The sequence below is a fragment of the Oncorhynchus mykiss genome, chromosome 21, assembly GCF_013265735.2.
Source record: "Oncorhynchus mykiss isolate Arlee chromosome 21, USDA_OmykA_1.1, whole genome shotgun sequence".
NCBI classification, from domain to species: domain Eukaryota; kingdom Metazoa; phylum Chordata; class Actinopteri; order Salmoniformes; family Salmonidae; genus Oncorhynchus; species Oncorhynchus mykiss.
Window position 1 is genome coordinate 11,212,699 of NC_048585.1, and position 23,337 is coordinate 11,236,035.

Below are 23,337 nucleotides of genomic sequence, written 5' to 3' on the forward strand. Positions count from 1 at the left end.
AAGAAATGTAAAACCCTCACAAACTTTTACAGATGCACAATTGAGAGCATCCTGTCGGGTTGTATCACCGCCTGGTACGGCAACTGCACCGCCCATAGCCACAGGGCTCTCCAGAGGGTGGTGGGGTCTCACCGGGGGCAAACTCCCTGCCCTCCAGGACACCAACAGCACCCGATGTCACAGGAAAGCCAAAAAGATCACAACAACCACCCGAGTCACTGCCTGTTCACCCCACTACCATCCAGAAGGCGAGGTCAGTACAGGTGCATTAAACCTGAGACCGAGAGACTGGAAAGCAGCTTCTATCTCAAGGCCATCAGACTGTTAAACAGCCACCACTAACACAGTGAGGCTGCTGCCTACATACAGACTTGAAATCATTGGCCACTTTAATAAATGGATCACTAGTCACTTTAATAATGTTTACATATCTTGCATTTCTCGTCTCATATGTATATACTGTATTTTATACCATCTATTGCATCTTGCCTCTGCCACTCGGTCATTGCTCATCCATATATTTATATGTATATATTCTTATTCCATTCCTTTACTTAGATTTGGGTGTATTAGGTAGTTGTTGTGGAATTGTTAGATTACCTGTAGATATTACTGCACTGTCAGAACTAGAAGCATAAGCATTTCGCTACACTCGCAATAACATCTGCTTAACCGTGTGTATGTGACCAAGAAAATGTTCAAATGTTTTTAAATAGACATTCGCAGGCAGTGATCTTCAGACTCTCTCCTCAGATAGCAGAACATCAGATAATTGGACAGCTTGACTGAAGAAGATTGTTTCCCCCCTCTTTTTCTGACATACCAAACAGCAGAACATCAGATAATTGGACAGCTTGACTGAAGAAGATTGTTTCCCCCCTCTTTTTCTGACATACCAAACAACACGTTTCCTAAATGTGAGAAAGCTCTGAGAGTAACAGCTGTGCATACTATCGTTGGACGTATCCTGGCTCACTGAGATGCTCACAATACTGCTTAGAACATCAGAGTCATGTCTGACTCCTGTGATGTCACAGGGCTCCGCTGGCTAACATGGGACCTTCAGGATCATTCAGGACACGTGTCACTATAGAAACCCACCACATACATCAGATGGCCCACAATCCCTGCATGTGTGAATTACTTATGGTGTGTGTGTATGAACCAAGACATCGGTTTCTGTTCAGGATCGTGTGGACTGACTAAATGTACTTTAGGTCTTCAGCGGGTCCATGTCTAACTCCTCAGCTTCATGTGTTGAGGTGCAGAGAGGAAGAGGTAGTGTGGAGAGGAAGAGGTAGTGTGGAGAGGAAGAGGTAGTGTGGAGAGGAAGAGGTAGTGAAGCCGTGGAACAGCTGTTTTGAACTGACCCGAAGACGCTCCATGTTTTATGGTGAAGCATCACAGATCTAACAGATAGTTGAAGGGGTTAGGGGAAGGATGTGCCTAAATCCCTTTAGGATAAGTGAAGTGTGTGTGTTAGTAATGTAAACCTCATTCATTTAAGAAAAAAAATTGCTTTTATTTCATGAACAGATTGTCTAAATCATACATTTAGAAGAAATGTACCTCGGGCCTCCCATCTATATGAGGAGTCAATACAGATCTGGGTTCGATCCCGGGCTGTGTCGCAGCCGGCCGCGACCATGAGGCGGCGCACAATTGTTTGGGTTAGGGAGGGTTTGGCCGGCTGGGATGTCCTTGTCCCGTTGCTCTCTAGTGACTCCTTGTGGTAGCTGCGTGCATGCATGTTTCCTCTGACATATTGGTGCTTCGGAGGACTCATGGCTCTCGACCTTCGCTTCTCCCTAGTCCGTACAGGAGTTGCAGCGATGGGACAACACTGTAACTAACAATTGGATATCGTAAAAAATATATCAACCTCTACTTTTTCAAAAAAGTATATCCACAACGAAATATTCTTGTAACGAAAACAGCAACAACTGTCCTGCATTGGTCATGCTGGTGGGAATCCAACTGTCCTGCATTGGTCATGCTGTTGGGAATCCAGCTGTCCTGCATTGGTCATGCTGTTGGGAATCCAGCTGTCCTGCATTGGTCATGCTGTTGGGAATCCAGCTGTCCTGCATTGGTCATGCTGTTGGGAATCCAGCTGTCCTGCATTGGTCATGCTGTTGGGAATCCAGCTGTCCTGCATTGGTCAAGCTGTTGGGAATCCAGCTGTCCTGCATTGGTCATGCTGTTGGGAATCCAACTGTCCTGCATTGGTCATGCTGTTGGGAATCCAACTGTCCTGCATTGGTCATGCTGTTGGGAATCCAGCTGTCCTGCATTGGTCATGCTGTTGGGAATCCAGCTGTCCTGCATTGGTCATGCTGGTGGGAATCCAACTGTCCTACATTGGTTATGCTGTTGGGAATCCAGCTGTCCTGCATTGGTCATGCTGTTGGGAATCCAGCTGTCCTGCATTGGTCATGCTGTTGGGAATCCAGCTGTCCTGCATTGGTCATGCTGTTGGGAATCCAGCTGTCCTGCATTGGTCATGCTGGTGGGAATCCAACTGTCCTGCATTGGTCATGCTGTTGGGAATCCAGCTGTCCTGCATTGGTCATGCTGTTGGGAATCCAGCTGTCCTGCATTGGTCATGCTGTTGGGAATACAGCTGTCCTGCATTGGTCATGCTGTTGGGAATCCAGCTGTCCTGCATTGGTCATGCTGTTGGGAATCCAGCTGTCCTGCATTGGTCATGCTGTTGGGAATTCGAAAGTAAAAAAAAAACTCTGATAGACTGAATTGGAATGTTCTGTGATAATAGAAAACAACAACAACAGTTCTCTTCTAATTTCCAACTCTGTCCTATTAAGTCAACCTGGTGACCTCATATTTCTTTGGTCTGGGGTCTCTCAGAGGCTTCGGCAGAAGCTCCATCTCCGCCTCCTCTGTCTCGGCCACTAGCTCCTGAGCCGTCTGTCCCTGTCCTGTATCACCCTTCCCTAGCTGTGGATCCTTATCCTTGGGACACTCTCCGTTGTAGGTCTTGACATAATTCTCCACGGGCCAGCCCCTGAACTCCTGAGGCTCGGTGCAGATTAGGCCAGAGTAGGCCACCCCGGGGTGATGCTTCAGCCAGTAGATCAGGTAGTGGATGTTGTAGTCACAGACCCAGGGGTTATCCCCCAGATTCAGCATCCTGAGGAAGTACAGGTCCTCCAACACTCCGTACTGGAAGTAGTGCAGGCTGTTGTTGGACAGGTCCAGCTCTCGCAGGTACAGGAGGCCCGCAAACGCAGCTATGGAGAGGGGGAGAAATGCAGGATGTTAAGGGTTAGTTAGAGGGACAGGAAATTTCAATGATTCTTATAGCACAAGTATCAGTGGAAGAACTTCCTACTGGACAGGTACAGGTGCCCAGTGGATGCAGCTGAAGAGGGGGGACAAGGGAGAGAGGACATTGGGGTTAGAGGTCAGTTGCTACTTCAATTAATCTTATACAGTAGCACTCAGTGGAAAGTTTCAATGAAAGTAATGTCCACTAACGGACATGAATACTGAATTATTACCAGGAACTAATGTTCCACTGTAACACGAGAAAGAGTAACAGCTTCCATAACTAATTTCCGACTGCATTTTCAGCACCTCGTCTTCAAACACATGCTGATATTAACTTTGACCAGTGCTCTCCCTATCACCTAGTCTCAGCTCTAATTCAAGCTGAAGTTAGCCTGTTGATGTGGCTACGATGTGCCTAATAGCTAGCAGACATCTTTAAGATGTGTTTTCTGCAGTGTAGCCCTGAGTAATGGTGGCAGTGCAAGCTAGCACCATAAATATAGATAGGCCTACTGTATTTAGCACTGTCTCCAGAGTGACCCTCCTGTTACCACTCCCACAAACCCCCTCAGATTATGCTCTTATCATACTCATGAGAATTACTGTCCGGTTTCTACTGGTTTGTCTGTGCAACTCAATGAGACAACAATTCTGGTCTATTTTTTAAACCGGTTTGGGCTTGCTACAGAGCTTAGCTTCTCACAGTCCCTGAGAAAACTGAGGGAGCATTTTGTGAATACTTAATGAGAATTGTGTTCAATTTGCAGTTGCTTTCTCTGTCCAGAACGGATTGGCTTTTTATCCATAACAGGCTATTTCTTTCTTATTCTTTCTCCTCGATCATAGTAGTTAATGACTATGTGTACAGTACTGGTTGTCATAGTTGGTCGGAATTTACCACCATTAATTACTTGTTAACAACTCAGGGAAATACTCAATTGTTTGCATATGTTCTGCAATAATTAATGATAAGGGAACTATTTTCTATTTACTATTTTCCTGGCAAAGCTTCCTGGCTATGTGACCAGCTCTTGTGAGCCAAGGAATAATGAGACAGCGTTTTTTCCCAGTTCTCAAATGTAACAGAACTAGAAGGTAGTGTAGTGATTCCTCAGCAAATAGAGAACCTTGTTGGTTCTACAAACGAGATGGAGCAGGTTTATGGCATCGTAGGCTCCTTTAAGTCAGATTCATCCGTGTGAGAAGAGGGAGCAGGTTTATGGCATCGTAGGCTCCTTTAAGTCTGATTCATCCGTGTGAGAAGCTGGAGCAGGTTTATGACATCGTAGGCTCCTTTAAGTCTGATTCATCCGTGTGAGAAGATGGAGCAGGTTTATGGCATCGTAGGCTCCTTTAAGTCAGATTCATCCGTGTGAGAAGAGGGAGCAGGTTTATGACATCGTAGGCTCCTTTAAGTCTGATTCATCCGTGTGAGAAGATGGAGCAGGTTTATGGCATCGTAGGCTCCTTTAAGTCAGATTCATCCGTGTGAGAAGCTGGAGCAGGTTTATGACATCGTAGGCTCCTTTAAGTCAGATTCATCCGTGTGAGAAGATGGAGCAGGTTTTTGGCATCGTAGGCTCCTTTAAGTCAGATTCATCCGTGTGAGAAGATGGAGCAGGTTTATGACATCGTAGGCTCCTTTAAGTCAGATTCATCCGTGTGAGAAGATGGAGCAGGTTTATGACATCGTAGGCTCCTTTAAGTCAGATTCATCCGTGTGAGAAGATGGAGCAGGTTTATGACATCGTAGGCTCCTTTAAGTCAGATTCATCCGTGTGAGAAGCTAATGAGAGTTAAGGGTTTTTATCTATGTGTGGAATTGATCCAGACTCAACGCTGCCTGGTATGGTATATGGTATACTGGTATGGTATATGGTATACTGGTATGGTATATGGTATACTGGTATGGTATATGGTATACTGGTATGCTATATGGTATACTGGTATGGTATATGGTATACTGGTATGGTATATAAAGTACTGGTATGGTATATAAAGTACTGGTATGGTATATAAAGTACTGGTATGGTATATAAAGTACTGGTATGGTATATAAAGTACTGTTATGGTATATAAAGTACTGGTATGGTATATAAAGTACTGGTATGGTATATAAAGTACTGGTATGGTATATGGTATACTGGAATGTTATATAAAGTACTGGTATGGTATATAAAGTACTGTTATGGTATATAAAGTACTGGTATGGTACATAAAGTACTGGTAACCAATATATAAATTACTGGTATGGTATATAAAGTATGTGAGTTTTTATATTTGTCTTTCTTCTGCCTCTTTTTCCACATTACCCCAGGGATTCTAACAATTCTATTTCAGGAGGAAATAAAGCCATGCCTCCATTTTGTGATGAATGGACTAAAGGTCAAGGTCCTCCTCTGATTCCTCTTTTGACCTCTTTCTTTGCAGGTCCAATGTGGGCTCGATTACAATGGGGGACCAGTAAGGAAGTGTATGCACTCACTACTGTAAGTCACAAATCAAAACATATTTAACAAAAAGCATATATATCTCAGATTACTGTATCTTATTAAACCCTTCTTCAGGTGTTGTGAGATCTGATCCTCTGTGCAGCATGACTTGGCACACATCCACAATGATTGTGCTGTTTGAAGGAAGTGTATGTTCTCTCCTCACCTGTGTCGATCTGATCCAGACTGTTACTGCTGAGGTTGAGAAGCTTCAGGTCCCTGGCAGCAACAAACTCCTTGGGCCGGAGCTGAGTGATGTTGTTACTGGACAAGTCCATCCTCACAATGTCTGACGGGAGACTTGAGGGGATGTTCTTCAGTTCTGGAGGGAGGGGAGGGGGGGGGGTAGACAGAGAGGGAGAATATGGAGGTCAGTGAAAGGTTAATGGCTTACCCAGACATGTTTACAATGGCCAAATCAGCTAGCTATCATACTGCATGAAAACATGAACAAAAACATAAGCGGACACACAAGGAACTTTGGGACATATGTGATTTTTTCAACCCAATGCATACTTGTTGATCGCCAGAGTGACTGAAATTTGGATTCCTACATATGTGAATTCCGAGTGTGCCCTGAGAATATCAAGATGGCCTCCCCTTTCTATAGTCCCTGTGTAGCCATGTTGTATGTCTGTGCCAAGCAGGACTGTTATTCACAGCACTCTGGGTTGACCTTAGCCTTTGAAGGATGTCTGTGCCAAGCAGGACTGTTATTCACAGCACTCTGGGTTGACCTTAGCCTTTGAAGGGTTTGAAACATGAAGGTCAACGTATGAAACAGGGTTTCCCACAGGCTGAAAAGACCTCTGAGAGCTTCTGTCTTTTTTTTGTGATCGCCAGCAGCCTTTACCATAGAAGGAAAACTTCTGCAAGAGCCATTGTTCTCAATCTAGAGTTTAAAATAAAGACTAAGACATGAAGACGAAGTAGGTGGTCCCTAAAATGCATACAACTTCTACTAACAATTCATAATGAATGATGTCTTTGGAACCCGTTTTCTCAGTCATGTTCACAATGACAGCGCTCAGCTGAGAATGAACCGAGCTGTGGTGGGGTGGAAAACCTTCATTTTTAATTTCATGAACGACACAGAAAGGTTGTTTGTCAAAATCCACGTACAGTCTTGGACTGCTTCCAGTTTGCCACATTCTGAGCACGGTTTATTCATCATTCAGCTGAAGGAACTATCACAGACCTTAACGACAGACATCCGTTCTAATATCATAACAGCATAGGACATCCATCATCCTCCACTGTAAGGAAAGGAGATTAACGCTCCATGGCTTTTAGATGAGGTTGCTGGAGCATTCACAACAACAGAGACAGAAGTTAGCATTCTCAATGACATGATTCACTAGATAGTACATTACTTTTGTCCATATCCCTATGGGTCATGGTAGCGCTCTGGTTAAAAGTAGTGCACTATGTAGGGAATAGGGTGCCATTTGGGACACATGGGAGATGTTCTCTCTTTCCCCTATCTATCGAACCCCTGCCTCACAACACCTGTGATATGCTTTAGTTCAGACTACAGCAGTGAGTGGGGAAACATGCAGATGGTTGGGATGTTGGGAGAAGTCAAGGTCGTTCAGCCATAACAGTTTTCAGAAAGAATCTGAACTCATCATGAGGGGCCACAGTCAGAGCCTGCCCTATATCCCTACCCACTCATACAGTCAGAGCTGGCCTTATATCCATACCCACTCATACAGTCAGAGCTGGCCCTATATCCATACCCACTCATACAGTCAGAGCTGGCCCTATATCCATACCCACTCATACAGTCAGAGCTGGCCCTAGCCTTTTGGGGGCCCTAAGTGACATTTTGTCATGGGGCGGAGAGAAGATTTAGTAATTTTATAACAAATTCCATGCAATTCTACTCATTTTGCCATAGGGTTTAGAGAAATGTTTGCAGTTTTTAAGATGATATCTGAGTGAGAGTGACTAACAAAATCAACGGGGGCCCACCGGTCTGCAATTTGACCATGCTTACTAGAAGTTTAGATGGCTGGCCGCTAGACTAACTTACCAGTCTAATTACTGAAGCTGTCAGTGACTGACGTAACAACAGAACAGCTGCAGAATATTACCCATCATGCTGTGGAGGAGAGGAGACTACCAGCAGAATATTACCCATCATGCTGTGGAGGAGAGGAGACCACCAGCAGAATATTACCCATCATGCTGTGGAGGAGAGGAGACCACCAGCAGAATATTACCCATCATGCTGTGGAGGAGAGGAGACTACCAGCAGAATATTACCCAGCATGCTGTGGAGGAGAGGAGACTACCAGCAGAATATTACCCATCATGCTGTGAAGGAGAGCAGACTACCAGCAGAATATTACCCATCATGCTGTGGAGGAGAGGAGACTACCAGCAGAATATGACTCCCTCTCTGCTACACATCCTGACTCCCCCAGAATGTGTCAGCTGACAAAACACACGGCCATCGGTTACAGGAACTCCAAGAAACCATGATATAATGTCAGAAGAGGAGGTTATGCTTTACAGAGATGACAAGCAGGCCAACTCTCCATATGCTGACTCAACTGTTCTGCTAATGATAGATCAGGACTAAATCAGGCGTCATCTTGCCTGGACGACATTTATCTAGAAAGTACATGCACTCTGACATATTCTCCCACATATCATGTATGTACCACAGAGATTATTTATTTGTGGTTAGATACATTCTGTCTTGCTCCCGCACAGTTCGGTAGTGTACTGTAGGGACATTTCCAGTGTTTACAAATGAGACTTTGTTTCCAGTGTAATGACCTCTGGTCAGTTATTAGTTACAGTATATTAAGGCTCTGAATTCACAGATGAGAGAGGGATTGAGAGAAAGAGAGAGAGATAGAGAGGGAGGGAGGGAGTGAGGGAGGGAGGGAGGGAGGGAGGGAGGGAGGGAGGGAGGGAGGAAGGAAGGAAGGAAGGGAGGGAGGGAGGGAGGGAGGGAGGGAGGGAGGGAGGGAGGGAGGGAGGGAGGGAGGGAGGGAGGGAGGGAGGCAGGGAGGGAGGGAGGGAGGGAGGGAGGGAGGGAGGGAGGCTATGACCAGTGAGATGATCTAGTGAGGTTCAGATAAAGGACTGATTGAAAGCCTTTCCAGAGGGGAAGAGAAATAGTTTCCTCCAGCTGAACATGGGGATCTTTTATATGGCGACAGTAGAATAGAGAGACCAGTGTTGCTGCTTCTTGCACGTTTAACTGCACTCTGACAAATGGCTTTCTGGGGACAGGATAGGGACAGTACATCATTATATGACTGTCATTCATCATCTTGATCAAAGGGCCAGTTCACTGTGACGTCATAAATATACAGTAGAACAATACATCAGAGTGTTGCCACTTCCACACTAAATAAGTATGAAGGGACTATTCATGACCATACTGCCAAGTCTATACTAAATCAGTATGAAGGGACTATTCATGACCATACTGCCACGTCTATACTAAATAAGTATGAAGGGACTATTCATGACCATACTGCCACGTCTATACTAAATCAATATGAAGGGACTATTCATGACCATAATGCCACGTCTATACTAAATCAATATGAAGGGACTATTCATGACCATAATGCCACGTCTATACTAAATCCATATGAAGGGACTATTCATGACCATACTGCCACGTCTATACTAAATCCATATGAAGAGACTATTCATGACCATACTGCCACGTCTATACTAAATAAGTATGAAGGGACTATTCATGACCATACTGCCACGTCTATACTACATAAGTATGAAGGGACTATTCATGACCATACTGCCACGTCTATACTAAATAAGTATGAAGGGACTATTCATGACCATACTGCCACGTCTATACTAAATAAGTATGAAGGGACTATTCATGACCATACTGCCACGTCTATACTAAATAAGTATGAAGGGACTATTCATGACCATACTGCCACGTCTATACTAAATAAGTATGAAGGGACTATTCATGACCATACTGCCACGTCTATACTAAATAAGTATGAAGGGACTATTCATGACCATACTGCCACGTCTATACTAAATAAGTATGAAGGGACTATTCATGACCATACTGCCACGTCTATACTAAATAAGTATGAAGGGACTATTCATGACCATACTGCCACGTCTATACTAAATCAATATGAAGGGACTATTCATGACCATACTGCCACGTCTATAATAAATCCATATGAAGAGACTATTCATGACCATACTGCCACGTCTATACTAAATCAATAAGGGCTATTCATGACCATACTGCCACGTCTATACTAAATCAATATGAAGAGACTATTCATGACCATACTGCCACGTCTATACTAAATCAATATGAAGGGACTATTCATGACCATACTGCCACGTCTATACTAAATCAATATGAAGGGACTATTCATGACCATACTGCCACGTCTATACTAAATCCATATGAAGAGACTATTCATGACCATACTGCCACGTCTATACTAAATCAATATGAAGAGACTATTCATGACCATACTGCCACGTCTATACTAAATCAATATGAAGGGACTATTCATGACCATACTGCCACGTCTATATTAAATAAGTATGAAGAGACTATTCATGACCATACTGCCACGTCTATACTAAATCAATATGAAGAGACTATTCATGACCATACTGCCACGTCTATACTAAATCCATATGAAGAGACTATTCATGACCATACTGCCACGTCTATACTAAATCCATATGAAGAGACTATTCATGACCATACTGCCACGTCTATACTAAATCAATATGAAGGGACTATTCATGACCATACTGCCACGTCTATACTAAATCCATATGAAGGGACTAATCATGTTGTATTTTGGAGCTCAAACAAAAGCAGTCCCCACACAATATGGACTCCATGCAGGAGGATTTGTAGTCAGTCCCATGGGTCTGGGCCTAATGACTATTTGAAAAACAATATTGAAAGCTAATCTCTCTAGAGGTTATAGTCCTGATAGCAGTTTTAATGTGGCAGTTATACATAGCACAGAAACGGCACCAGATGTGAGAGTCTGGACGGGAGACAGAAATTAGACTCCATATTTTCCCTTGGTCCCTTTGTGTCTAACGTTACATGATGGTTTCCACGGTTTCCATGCTGCAAGCCGTCACTCTAAGGCCTCACGGTTTACAGTCGTCTCCTACCACATTCTGATTCAGGGAAATTATCGAGAACACATTTAGAAAGTAGTCCTTATCAACCACAGATCTGGAGTATCCAGTAGCCAGCCTCTCCTCCATACTGTTCCAAAAGTCCTCACAACAACCATGTGTAGTGAACAATGCCCAGAGATTTCAGATGGACATGTGACTCATACACGGAGGGCCGGTTTCCCTGACCCATACTAGTCCTAATCTTGGACTAAAAAGCTGTTTCAGTAGAGATTCATCTTGGTCGAGGAACCCATGGCCCTGAGAACCCCAATAACTCACTCCAGTGTTCTGAAAGACCAGAATACAACATGCCATTGTCCTCCAAGGAGGAAATTCTTCACACAGGTCACACAAACAAATGAAAGGGAGACAAGCTTGGTTGGCTCATAGCTTACCTTTGCTCTTGCAGTCCAGCATGGGTTTGGGGAACATGTAGGTGTGGCACAAGGAGTTGGCATCAGGGTACTTCTTGATGGGAGGTGGTTTGGGCAGACTGCCCTGCCCCTCCTGAGGTTTCTGCCCTGGCAGATGGCCCTCCCCATCCTCAGCACACAGCAGCTCTGGCCTCATCTTCTTCAGCTTCTGACCTCTCAGCGCGTCCGGCTCCGAACACTTGGCGTAGTTCCCTAGGTTACGGTTGCTGGGCACCTGCAGGGTCCTGACCAGACTATCCAGCGAGCACCGGCAGTCCCAGGGGTTGTCATAGAGACGCAGGTAGCGGAGGTTTGGCAAGGGCAGCAGGTGCTCCTCAGAAGCTGTCTTCATCTGGTTGTGCTGAAGAAGCAGAGTAGTGAGCTGTCCCAGCCCTGCGAACGCCTCCTCCTCCACCATGTAGAGCTCATTCTGTTGTAGATCCAGACTCTTTAGGTTCTTGAACTGGGAGAAGGTGTTGTCTCTGAGCACCTGGATCTTGTTGCGGGCCAGCAGGAGGTGGTGGATGTCTTCAGGCCAGTGCTGTTGCACCCCGGTCAGCTGGCGGTCCTGACAGTCCAGGTATTTCTCTCCGGCCTCCATGTATTCCTTGCATTCAGAGGTTTGGCGTTTGACAGCATTGGCCCTGCCTTTACCCCGGGCCCTGCCCCTTTCTCTGTTCCGTCCACCCTTCCTGGGCTCAGTGGACCTGAGGAGCAGGAGGAGCAGCAGAGCGCTGAGCAGCCGCATCCTGGGAGCTCCAATGCCACCACTGGGAGATGGGGGAGTGGCAAGACTGGAACAAGAGGGAGGGAAGGGGAGAGGGATGGCCTTGTGCAATCAGAGATGACCTTGGGTTTCTGCTGGTGCCAGGGAAGGCAGGCTACAGCTGTGAGAGAGAGAGAGAGAGAGAGAGAGAGAGAGAGAGTTAAGTGGAGAGTTCATTGTTCGGGAGGAGAGGGAAAGGAAGGGATAGAGAGGAAGAAAGGGAAGGATAGGAAGAATGATGGAGAGAAACAAACATAAAGCATGTTATATGATAGTCTATCAAACAGAGAGAGAGTTAAAACACTGTCATGGAACAGTGCCCCATTTCCTTTGTTCCTCAGTCTTCTCTCTCAGTTCCTATCCTCCCTTCTCCTATCTCTCAGTTCCTATCCTCCCTTCTCCTATCTCTCTGTTTCTCTTCTCCCTTCTCCTATCTCTCTGTTCCTCTCCTCCCTTCTCCTATCTCCCTGTTCCTCTCCTCCCTTCTTCTATCTCTCTGTTCCTCTCCTCCCTTCTCTGATCTCTCTGTTTCTCTCCTCCCCTCTTCTATTTCTCTGTTCCTCTCCTCTCTTCTCCTATCTCTCTGTTCCTCTCCTCCCTTCTCCTCTCTCTGTTCCCCTCCTCTCTTCTCCTATCTCTCTGTTCCTCTCTTCCCAACACAAAACCTGATGGCGGTCTGCTCTTCTCTCTCGCTCTCGCTCTCGCTCTCTCCAGTCAGTAATTCATCTGTACACTAGGCTCACAAACATTCATCAAAGAGGAGGAAGTTTACATGTCTGTGTACGTCCACTCCTGTAAACATAATCTGATAAACATGGCGGCTGTAAAGACCTCCCTAACTACCTTACCCCAAGGTGTGTAGCTGAATGGAATTACCCCAAGGGAAGGCTGTGTGTAGCTGAATGGAATTACACTGAGGGAAGGCTGTGTCTAGCTGAATGGAATTACCCCAAGGGAAGGCTGTGTGTACCTGAATGGAATTACCCCAAGGGAAGGCTGTGTGTAGTGAATGGAATACCCTGAGGGAAGGCTCTGTCTAGCTGAATGGAATTACCCCAAGGGAAGGCTGTGTCTAGCTGAATGGAATTACCCCAAGGGAAGGCTGTGTCTAGCTGAATGGAATTACCCCAAGGGAAGGCTGTGTGAAGCTGAATGGAATTACCCCAAGGGAAGGCTGTGTGTAGCTGAATGGAATTACCCCAAGGGAAGGCTGTGTGTAGCTGAATGGAATTACCCCAAGGGAAGGCTGTGTGAAGCTGAATGGAATTACCCCAAGGGAAGGCTGTGTGTAGCTGAATGGAATTACCCCAAGGGAAGGCTGTGTGTAGCTGAATGGAATTACCCCAAGGGAAGGCTCTGTGTAGCTGAATGGAATTACCCCAAGGGAAGGCTCTGTGTAGCTGAATGGAATTACACTGAGGGAAGGCTGTGTGTAGCTGAATGGAATTAACCTGAGGGAAGGCTGTGTGTAGCTGAATGGAATTACCCTGAGGGAAGGCTGTGTGTAGCTGAATGGAATTACCCTGAGGGAAGGCTGTGTGTAGCTGAATGGAATGAACCTGAGGGAAGGCTGTGTGTAGCTGAATGGAATTACCCTGAGGGAAGGCTGTGTGTAGCTGAATGGAATTACACTAAGGGAAGGCTGTGTATAGCTGAATGGAATTACCCTGAGGGAAGGCTGTGTGTAGCTGAATGGAATTACCCTGAGGGAAGGCTGTGTGTAGCTGAATGGAATGAACCTGAGGGAAGGCTGTGTGTAGCTGAATGGAATTACCCTGAGGGAAGGCTGTGTGTAGCTGAATGGAATTACACTAAGGGAAGGCTGTGTATAGCTGAATGGAATTACCCTGAGGGAAGGCTGTGTGTAGCTGAATGGAATTACCCTGAGGGAAGGTTGTGTGTAGCTGAATGGAATTACCCTGAGGGAAGGCTGTGTGTAGCTGAATGGAATTACCCTGAGGGAAGGTTGTGTGTAGCTGAATGGAATTACCCTGAGGGAAGGCTCTGTGTAGCTGAATGGAATTACCCTGAGGGAAGGTTGTGTGTAGCTGAATGGAATTACCCTGAGGGAAGGTTGTGTGTAGCTGAATGGAATTACCCTGAGGGAAGGTTGTGTGTAGCTGAATGGAATTACCCTGAGGGAAGGTTGTGTGTAGCTGAATGGAATTACCCTGAGGGAAGGTTGTGTGTAGCTGAATGGAATTACCCTGAGGGAAGGTTGTGTGTAGCTGAATGGAATTACCCTGAGGGAAGGTTGTGTGTAGCTGAATGGAATTACCCTGAGGGAAGGCTCTGTGTAGCTGAATGGAATTACCCTGAGGGAAGGTTGTGTGTAGCTGAATGGAATTACCCTGAGGGAAGGTTGTGTGTAGCTGAATGGAATTACCCTGAGGGAAGGTTGTGTGTAGCTGAATGGAATTACCCTGAGGGAAGGCTGTGTGTAGCTGAATGGAATTACCCTGAGGGAAGGTTGTGTGTAGCTGAATGGAATTACCCTGAGGGAAGGCTCTGTGTAGCTGAATGGAATTACCCTGAGTTTATTATTATCACTGGTGTTACAGGTTAGTGTTGATGATGCACCTTGAATTCTCTTAATGATCATGTATATATTTAGTAGTTATATGTATGCCATTCAAATATGGTTCCCAGGATATACGCTATTCTACCAGGAAAACAATCATATCTCAGTCATTCCTCATGTTGACCTAGATGTATAAGGTCCAACCCAGGTTACAGTACGGCCAAACATAAGGCAGCATCAAAACTTCCCCAGAGGAAATGTTAATCTACTTTTATGGTTTAGCAATGATGACAAACCTAGCTCAACGTTATGTAGCAGTGTGTCTGGCTCTGCTTGCTGTGTGTGTGTGTGTGTGTGTGTGTGTGTGTGTGTGTGTGTGTGTGTGTGTGTGTGTGTGTGTGTGTGTGTGTGTGTGTGTGTGTGTGTGTTTTCACCCCCACCAGCGATGGGCCTGTACAGTATTGACTCATTAGTCCCAAGTGTGATGTGAGGCAGCAGCCATAATGTCTGCCAGACAACACCCTCCATCTCCTGCTACAGTGAGCCAGTCCAACTGTATCACCCCCCCCCCCCTCCTCCTCCCCCACAGCCTTCCACAGTGGAACAGTCCAGTCACAGGGAGAGATGGAGAAGAGGTAGTGTAAACATTGAGTTTATAGACACAATGAGTTAGAGAATTCTTCAGTCTGAGAACACTTTGCCCTATAGTATCCTACCTAGCAAGCAAACACGCAGCAAAGCTACACTAGTGAGATCTCAATCCATCCGTCCACTGTAGCCACTCCCTTAGGGACAATATGAAAACAAGAGACTTGTGGGTATTTAATCTGCTCCCTGAAAATAAACCATTATAACACAAAGATGACTGCCATCTAGGGCCATTCAGACAGTTTGTTGTAAGTTAGTCTCTCTCCACGTAAGCACTGTTAGCGCCCGACCGTGCCTCTGCCAGTGTAAACACACACTCTCCCATATGGAGTGCACATGGCAAAGCTTGGGGCCTCTAACCCCCCCTCTGGTCTGCCCAGCTCTGGCCCAGTTCCGGCCCAACTTCGGCCCATATTCGGCCCAGCCCAATGCCCTAGTTCCGGGCCCATTCAGCTATATCAGACCAGGCTGGCATAGCCACACACTCACTCACTCACTCACCTCACTCACTCACTCACTCACTCACTCACCTCACTCACCTCACTCACTCACTCACTCACTCACCTCACTCACTCACTCACTCACTCACTCACTCACTCACTCACTCACTCACTCACCTCACTCACTCACTCACCTCACTCACTCACTCACTCACTCACTCACTCACTCACCTCACTCACTCACTCACTCACTCACTCACTCACCTCACTCACTCACTCACTCACCTCACCTCACTCACTCACTCACTCACTCACTCACTCACTCACTCACTCACCTCACTCACTCACCTCACTCACTCACTCACTCACTCACTCACCTCACTCACTCACTCACTCACTCACTCACTCACTCACCTCACTCACTCACTCACTCACTCACTCACTCACTCACTCACCTCACTCACTCACTCACTCACTCACTCACTCACTCACTCACTCACTCACTCACTCACTCACCTCACTCACTCACTCACTCACTCACTCACTCACTCACTCACTCACTCACTCACCTCACTCACTCACTCACTCACTCACTCACCTCACTCACTCACTCACTCACTCACTCACTCACTCACTCACTCACTCACCTCACTCACTCACTCACTCACTCACTCACCTCACTCACTCACTCACTCACCTCACTCACTCACTCACTCACTCACTCACTCACTCACTCACTCACTCACCTCACTCACTCACTCACTCACTCACTCACCTCACTCACTCACTCACCTCACCTCACCTCACTCACTCACTCACTCACTCACTCACTCACTCACTCACCTCACTCACTCACTCACTCACTCACCTCACTCACTCACTCACTCACTCACTCACTCACCTCACTCACTCACTCACTCACTCACTCACTCACCTCACTCACTCACTCACTCACTCACTCACCTCACTCACTCACTCACTCACTCACCTCACTCACTCACTCACTCACTCACTCACTCACTCACTCACTCACCTCACTCACTCACTCACTCACTCACTCACTCACTCACTCACTCACTCACTCACCTCACTCACTCACTCACTCACTCACCTCACTCACTCACTCACTCACTCACCTCACTCACTCACTCACTCACTCACTCACTCACTCACTCACCTCACTCACTCACTCACTCACTCACTCACTCACTCACTCACCTCACTCACTCACCTACTCACTCACTCACTCACTCACTCACTCACTCACTCACCTCACTCACTCACTCACTCACTCACCTCACTCACTCACTCACTCACTCACTCACCTCACTCACTCACTCACTCACTCACTCACTCACTCACTCACTCACCTCACTCACTCACTCACTCACTCACTCACTCACTCACTCACTCACTCACTCACCTCACTCACTCACTCACTCACTCACCTCACTCACTCACTCACTCACTCACCTCACTCACTCACTCACTCACTCACTCACTCACTCACTCACTCACCTCACTCACTCACTCACTCACTCACTCACTCACTCACTCACCTCACTCACTCACCTACTCACTCACTCACTCACTCACTCACTCACTCACCTCACTCACTCACTCACTCACTCACTCACTCACCTCACTCACTCACTCACTCACTCACTCACTCACCTCACTCACTCACTCACTCACCTCACTCACTCACTCACTCACTCACTCACTCACTCACTCACTCACTCACTCACCTCACTCACTCACTCACCTCACTCACTCACTCACTCACTCACCTCACTCACTCACTCACTCACTCACTCACTCACTCACCTCACTCACCTCACTCACTCACCTCACTCACTCACTCACTCACTCACTCACTCACTCACCTCACTCACTCACTCACTCACTCACTCACTCACTCACTCACCTCACTCACCTCACTCACTCACTCACTCACTCACTCACTCACTCACTCACCTCACTCACTCACTCACTCACTCACTCACTCACTCACCTCACTCACTCACTCACTCACCTCACTCACTCACTCACTCACTCACTCACTCACTCACTCACCTCACTCACTCACTCACTCACTCACTCACTCACTCACTCACCTCACTCACTCACTCACTCACTCACCTCACTCACTCACTCACTCACTCACTCACTCACTCACTCACTCACCTCACTCACTCACTCACCTCACTCACTCACTCACTCACTCACCTCACTCACTCACTCACTCATTCACTCACCTCACTCACTCACTCACTCACTCACTCACCTCACTCACTCACTCACTCACTCACTCACTCACTCACTCACTCACTCACTCACTCACCTCACTCACTCACTCACTCACTCACTCACCTCACTCACTCACTCACTCACTCACTCACTCACTCACTCACTCACCTCACTCACTCACTCACTCACTCACTCACCTCACTCACTCACTCACTCACTCACCTCACTTACTCACTCACTCACTCACTCACTCACTCACTCACTCACTCACTCACTCACCTCACTCACTCACTCACTCACTCACCTCACTCACTCACTCACTCACTCACTCACTCACTCACTCACTCACCTCACTCACTCACTCACCTCACTCACTCACTCACCTCACTCACTCACTCACTCACTCACTCACTCACTCACTCACTCACTCACTCACCTCACTCACTCACTGTACTGTTCAACTGAAAGACGTTTTACCATGCAGGTGAAGTGTGTTTCTTTTCATTTTATAATGTTTATGCATAAATTCCCTTTCAGAAAGCATTTTTATGTTTAAGAGTCCTTCAATTTTTGTAATATTTTAATTTAACCTTTATTTACACCGTTTTTTTCTCCATTGAAATAACATCTAATTTCCAAGAGAAACCTGGTCCAATAGCAGCAGAGGGAACAACGTTTCAGACAAAGCAACTTACGTACACTAACACAACATTAAACAAAACTATAGACACACACACACAGTACAACACACACACAGGGTTTACAAAGATCAGCTGTATTTTACCGCAATAATCTCATGCTACTAGAATGTGCTCTGCAGGAAAATGATAATACCAGTAAAAGTTTGAAATCTGAAAAAATGTAAATAATCAATGCATTTACATAGCCATGTGTTGGGTGTAGGGAGTATCTGTGTAACACCACGTAGCAGTGGTACTGAGTAATGTTCTGCACTGTAATTCACTGGCCAACCTCCATCCCAGACCAATTCCCTGTGGTAATAACAGATGTTATGTACCTCTATCTGGAGTCAGGCATCAGGCATGCTGGTCAAAGTGCAAATGAACCGTCTGACACAACCTGAGAGCCGTGGGGAGTGAGACTAATGCACTGTACAGCTAAAGAGCTGGAGCTCGGCGGGGGCTGGAGAACCCAGTATGATGCTGCTGATAGAGTTAACAGAGACAGCTGGGGTCACACAGGCTTCAACACAACACAACACAGCACTTACCAACAGGAGGCAGACTGGGCTGCGTGTGTTGAGCTGTCTAGTAATGCAAAGGAAAGCCCACTGTACGCTGTCGGTTCCTCGCTGTCCAACCAAAGTGCTTGAACTGAGGAACTCAAGTTGATGTGAAAGAACAGCAAACACACAACCACCACACAACGTTGTCTCAACATAGACTCCATGTTGTCGGTCTATTCTAGACTGTAATTCTTGGATGTCGTGCAAGTGACCCACCCCAAAGGAGTATTATAATGCTAAACCCACTGTAGGTCGTTCCCCTAGCAGCACCTGGATGGATCAGTGAACAGCCTCGTTATAGCAGCAGGCAGCCTTAAAGCTACAGTGCAGGCTGGCTGCCTACACAGCCTGCATCTCAATGCTTCACTAACACAGAACAGGGCACTGGGGATGGAAACAGAGAGGAAACAACGTCCATAGGAAGTGGTGCAGAACACAAGGACTGTACTGTACCGGAGATTTTATTTTCATTTCCCAGTCGACCCTGCTGCCACCCAAACCAAACTCATTCCCGACCGTGACCTGATCTGACTGAGTTTCCTTTCAGGTTGCCTGAGGTGTTCAGTCAGTGTGTCCCAAATGGCACCCTATTCCCCACGCAGTGCACTAGTTCTGACCAGAGCCCTATGGGCATTTGGGAGGCAGACAGAGTCTGTATCTGTTCCCCATAGCACAATCCTCAGAGAACGCTTACACAGCATGGAGCTCTAATTAGAACACGTGAACTCTCTCTCACAAGCATGCAGGCAGGGGGGAAGTTTATCAAATAAATACATGTGAAATTGTATTTATCACAGGGATCATTGAAAGCTCTATGTTATTCTTGCTCTTCCAGAGATAAAAAATAGGGTGAAGTGATGCAGTGCTTCATGCAGTGTATCCCCTCTTGCCTTTAGGGTTGCAGTGCTTCATGCGGTGTATCCCCTCTTGCCTTTAGGGTTGCAGTGCTTCATGCGGTGTATCCCCTCTTGCCTCTAGGGTTGCAGTGCTTCATGCAGTGTATCCCCTCTTGCCTTTAGGGTTGCAGTGCTTCATGCGGTGTATCCCCTCTTGCCTCTAGGGTTGCAGTGCTTCATGCAGTGTATCCCCTCTTGCCTTTAGGGTTGCAGTGCTTCATGCGGTGTATCCCCTCTTGGCTTTAGGGTTGCAGTGCTTCATGCGGTGTATCCCCTCTTGGCATTAGGGTTGCAGTGCTTCATGCGGTGTATCCCCTCTTGGCTTTAGGGTTGCAGTGCTTCATGCGGTGTATCCCCTCTTGGCATTAGGGTTGCAGTGCTTCATGCGGTGTATCCCCTCTTGCCTTTAGGGTTGCAGTGCTTCATGCGGTGTATCCCCTCTTGCCTTTAGGGTTGCAGTGCTTCATGCGGTGTATCCCCTCTTGCCTCTAGGGTTGCAGTGCTTCATGCAGTGTATCCCCTCTTGCCTTTAGGGTTGCAGTGCTTCATGCGGTGTATCCCCTCTTGCCTCTAGGGTTGCAGTGCTTCATGCAGTGTATCCCCTCTTGCCTTTAGGGTTGCAGTGCTTCATGCGGTGTATCCCCTCTTGGCTTTAGGGTTGCAGTGCTTCATGCGGTGTATCCCCTCTTGGCATTAGGGTTGCAGTGCTTCATGCGGTGTATCCCCTCTTGGCTTTAGGGTTGCAGTGCTTCATGCGGTGTATCCCCTCTTGGCTTTAGGGTTGCAGTGCTTCATGCGGTGTATCCCCTCTTGGCTTTAGGGTTCCAGTGCTTCATGCGGTGTATCTGGTGTATCCGGTTCATGCGGTGTATCCCCTCTTGCCTTTAGGGTTGCAGTGCTTCATGCGGTGTATCCCCTCTTGGCTTTAGGGTTGCAGTGCTTCATGCGGTGTATCCCCTCTTGGCATTAGGGTTGCAGTGCTTCATGCGGTGTATCCCCTCTTGGCTTTAGGGTTGCAGTGCTTCATGCGGTGTATCCCCTCTTGGCTTTAGGGTTGCAGTGCTTCATGCGGTGTATCCCCTCTTGGCTTTAGGGTTGCAATGCTTCATGTGGTGTATCCCCTCATGGCTTTAGGGTTGCAGTGCTTCATGCGGTGTATCCCCTCTTGGCTTTAGGGTTGCAGTGCTTCATGCGGTGTATCCCCTCTTGGCTTTAGGATGGGATTCCGAACCCCAGAGAGAACATTCCAACAGAAACATACAGCACTGACCACTAATCCTTAAAAACCTTCAGTATGATCCTTTACCACACACTTCCTCTCAGTTGCTCCTGTTTCAGAAAACTGGTGTATCAGAAAGTGCCCTGAAGCCTTGAACCCAGCGTTATTATCTAGAGAAAGAAACTGTGACAGGGGATGTTTACCAGAGCCCTGTTCTTCCCAGCATTCCCAGAGGGAGAAAGTACGGTGATTGCATTGGAACACGGCCAGAGACATTTACACCTCAAGGGCACAAACAGCACATACACTTCTCTTCTTACAAGAGAAAGTTTTCCACTTCAGAAAAAAAGGCAACAGCTTAAATTGCAAAATGTCCCGGACAAAATAATCAATAGGCAATGAGTGCAAGCAGGCATGTCTAAAACCTCTTACAGTGGCATGTCTAAAACCCCTTACAGTGGCATGTCTAAAACCTCTTACAGTGGCATGTCTAAAACCTCTTACAGTGGCATGTCTAAAACCTCTTACAGTGGCATGTTTAAAACCTCTTACAGTGGCATGTCTAAAACCTCTACAGTGGCATTTCTAAAACCTCTACAGTGGCATGTCTAAAACCCCTTACAGTGGCATGTCTAAAACCTCTTACAGTGGCATGTCTAAAACCCCTTACAGTGGCATGTCTAAAACCTCTTACAGTGGCATGTCTAAAACCTCTTACAGTGGCATGTCTAAAACCTCTTACAGTGGCATGTCTAAAACCTCTTACAGTGGCATGTCTAAAACCTCTACAGTGGCATTTCTAAAACCTCTACAGTGGCATGTCTAAAACCTCTTACAGTGGCATGTCTAAAACCTCTTACAGTGGCATGTCTAAAACCTCTTACAGTGGCATGTCTAAAACCCCTTACAGTGGCATGTCTAAAACCTCTTACTGTGCAGAATTCTGTGTTGTTCTGTTCTCTTTAGGAAAGTGCTGCTACTGCCCATTCTAGTACAGTAAATCTCTATTACACTACTGGCTGCTTTCAACACTGTGACTGTACTACTGTAACAGAGGAAACAGAACAGAGAGAGAGAGAGAGAGGGGGGGGGGGTTCTGGTACCTGGCCACGGGGAGAGGGAGACGTTGATGGGTCCACTAGGGCTCTGGTCGGTCCTTCAGTAGGGCTCTGGTCGGTCCCTCACTAGGGCTCTGGTCGGTCCCTCATCCCCTGCTCTTTGTCCTGTCATGGAGGGCTGAGCCGGACCCTGGAAGTCTGCCTGCTTAGCCTGCCTGCCTCTCCTGCCTGCCTCTCAGGCTGTGAGAGGGCTCTCTGTGTGCAGTGAGGCTCAGTCAGCCTGCGTCTGGTATTAAATTACACATGACACAGCTCCTCTGCTCTGTTCTATGCAGACGGACAGGCAGGCAGGCGAGGAGGAGAGAAACCCGTTTCTCCAGTGTTGAGTAACTGGCCCGCCTCCAGCCCAGCTCCTAGCCTGTCCTGTCCTCATAGAGTGTCAGGCTGTTGGAGGAGGAGGAAGAGGAGGAGGAGGAGGAGGAGGAGGAAGAGGAGGAGGAGGAGGAGGAGGAGGAAGAGGAAGAGAAGGAGGAGGAGGAAGAGGAGGAGGAGGAGGAGGTGGAAGAGGAAGAGGAAGAGGAGGAGGAGTAGCAAGAGGAGGAGGAGGAGGAGGAAGAAGCTCACAAACAACAGATATAGTAATTACTACTGAATGTTAATGATTACTCAGACCTGGCTGCTTCAAACCGTTGGAATGTATGACTGTGTAAGCCCACATGTATATCTCCCAAACAGAGGAGGCTGGCAGTCTCCTTCAGGCATAGTTTTATAACATGAGTCGACTGCTAATGAACATATGAGACACACACACACACACACACACACACACACACACACACACACACACACACACACACACACACACACACACACACACACACACACACACACCGGCCATCATTCAAATTTGTTGTGGAGTGTT

The 23,337-nt window shown here is 46.9% G+C and overlaps 1 protein-coding gene across 1 annotated transcript; it reads right to left on the reverse strand.

The window, feature by feature from the left end:
- Positions 1 to 1,505: 1,505 nt before the first annotated feature.
- On the reverse strand, positions 1,506 to 22,834 carry LOC110531893 (leucine-rich repeat-containing protein 17). The gene is made up of 4 exons (XM_036956864.1): positions 22,461 to 22,834; positions 11,354 to 12,258; positions 5,950 to 6,105; positions 1,506 to 3,251 (listed from the first exon to the last, which is right to left on the reverse strand). The coding sequence occupies exons 2-4, from the start codon at positions 12,117 to 12,119 to the stop codon at positions 2,821 to 2,823; spliced, it is 1,353 nt and encodes a 450-aa protein (XP_036812759.1). The 5' UTR covers positions 12,120 to 12,258; positions 22,461 to 22,834; the 3' UTR covers positions 1,506 to 2,820.
- Between the last annotated feature and the right edge of the window lie 503 nt (positions 22,835 to 23,337).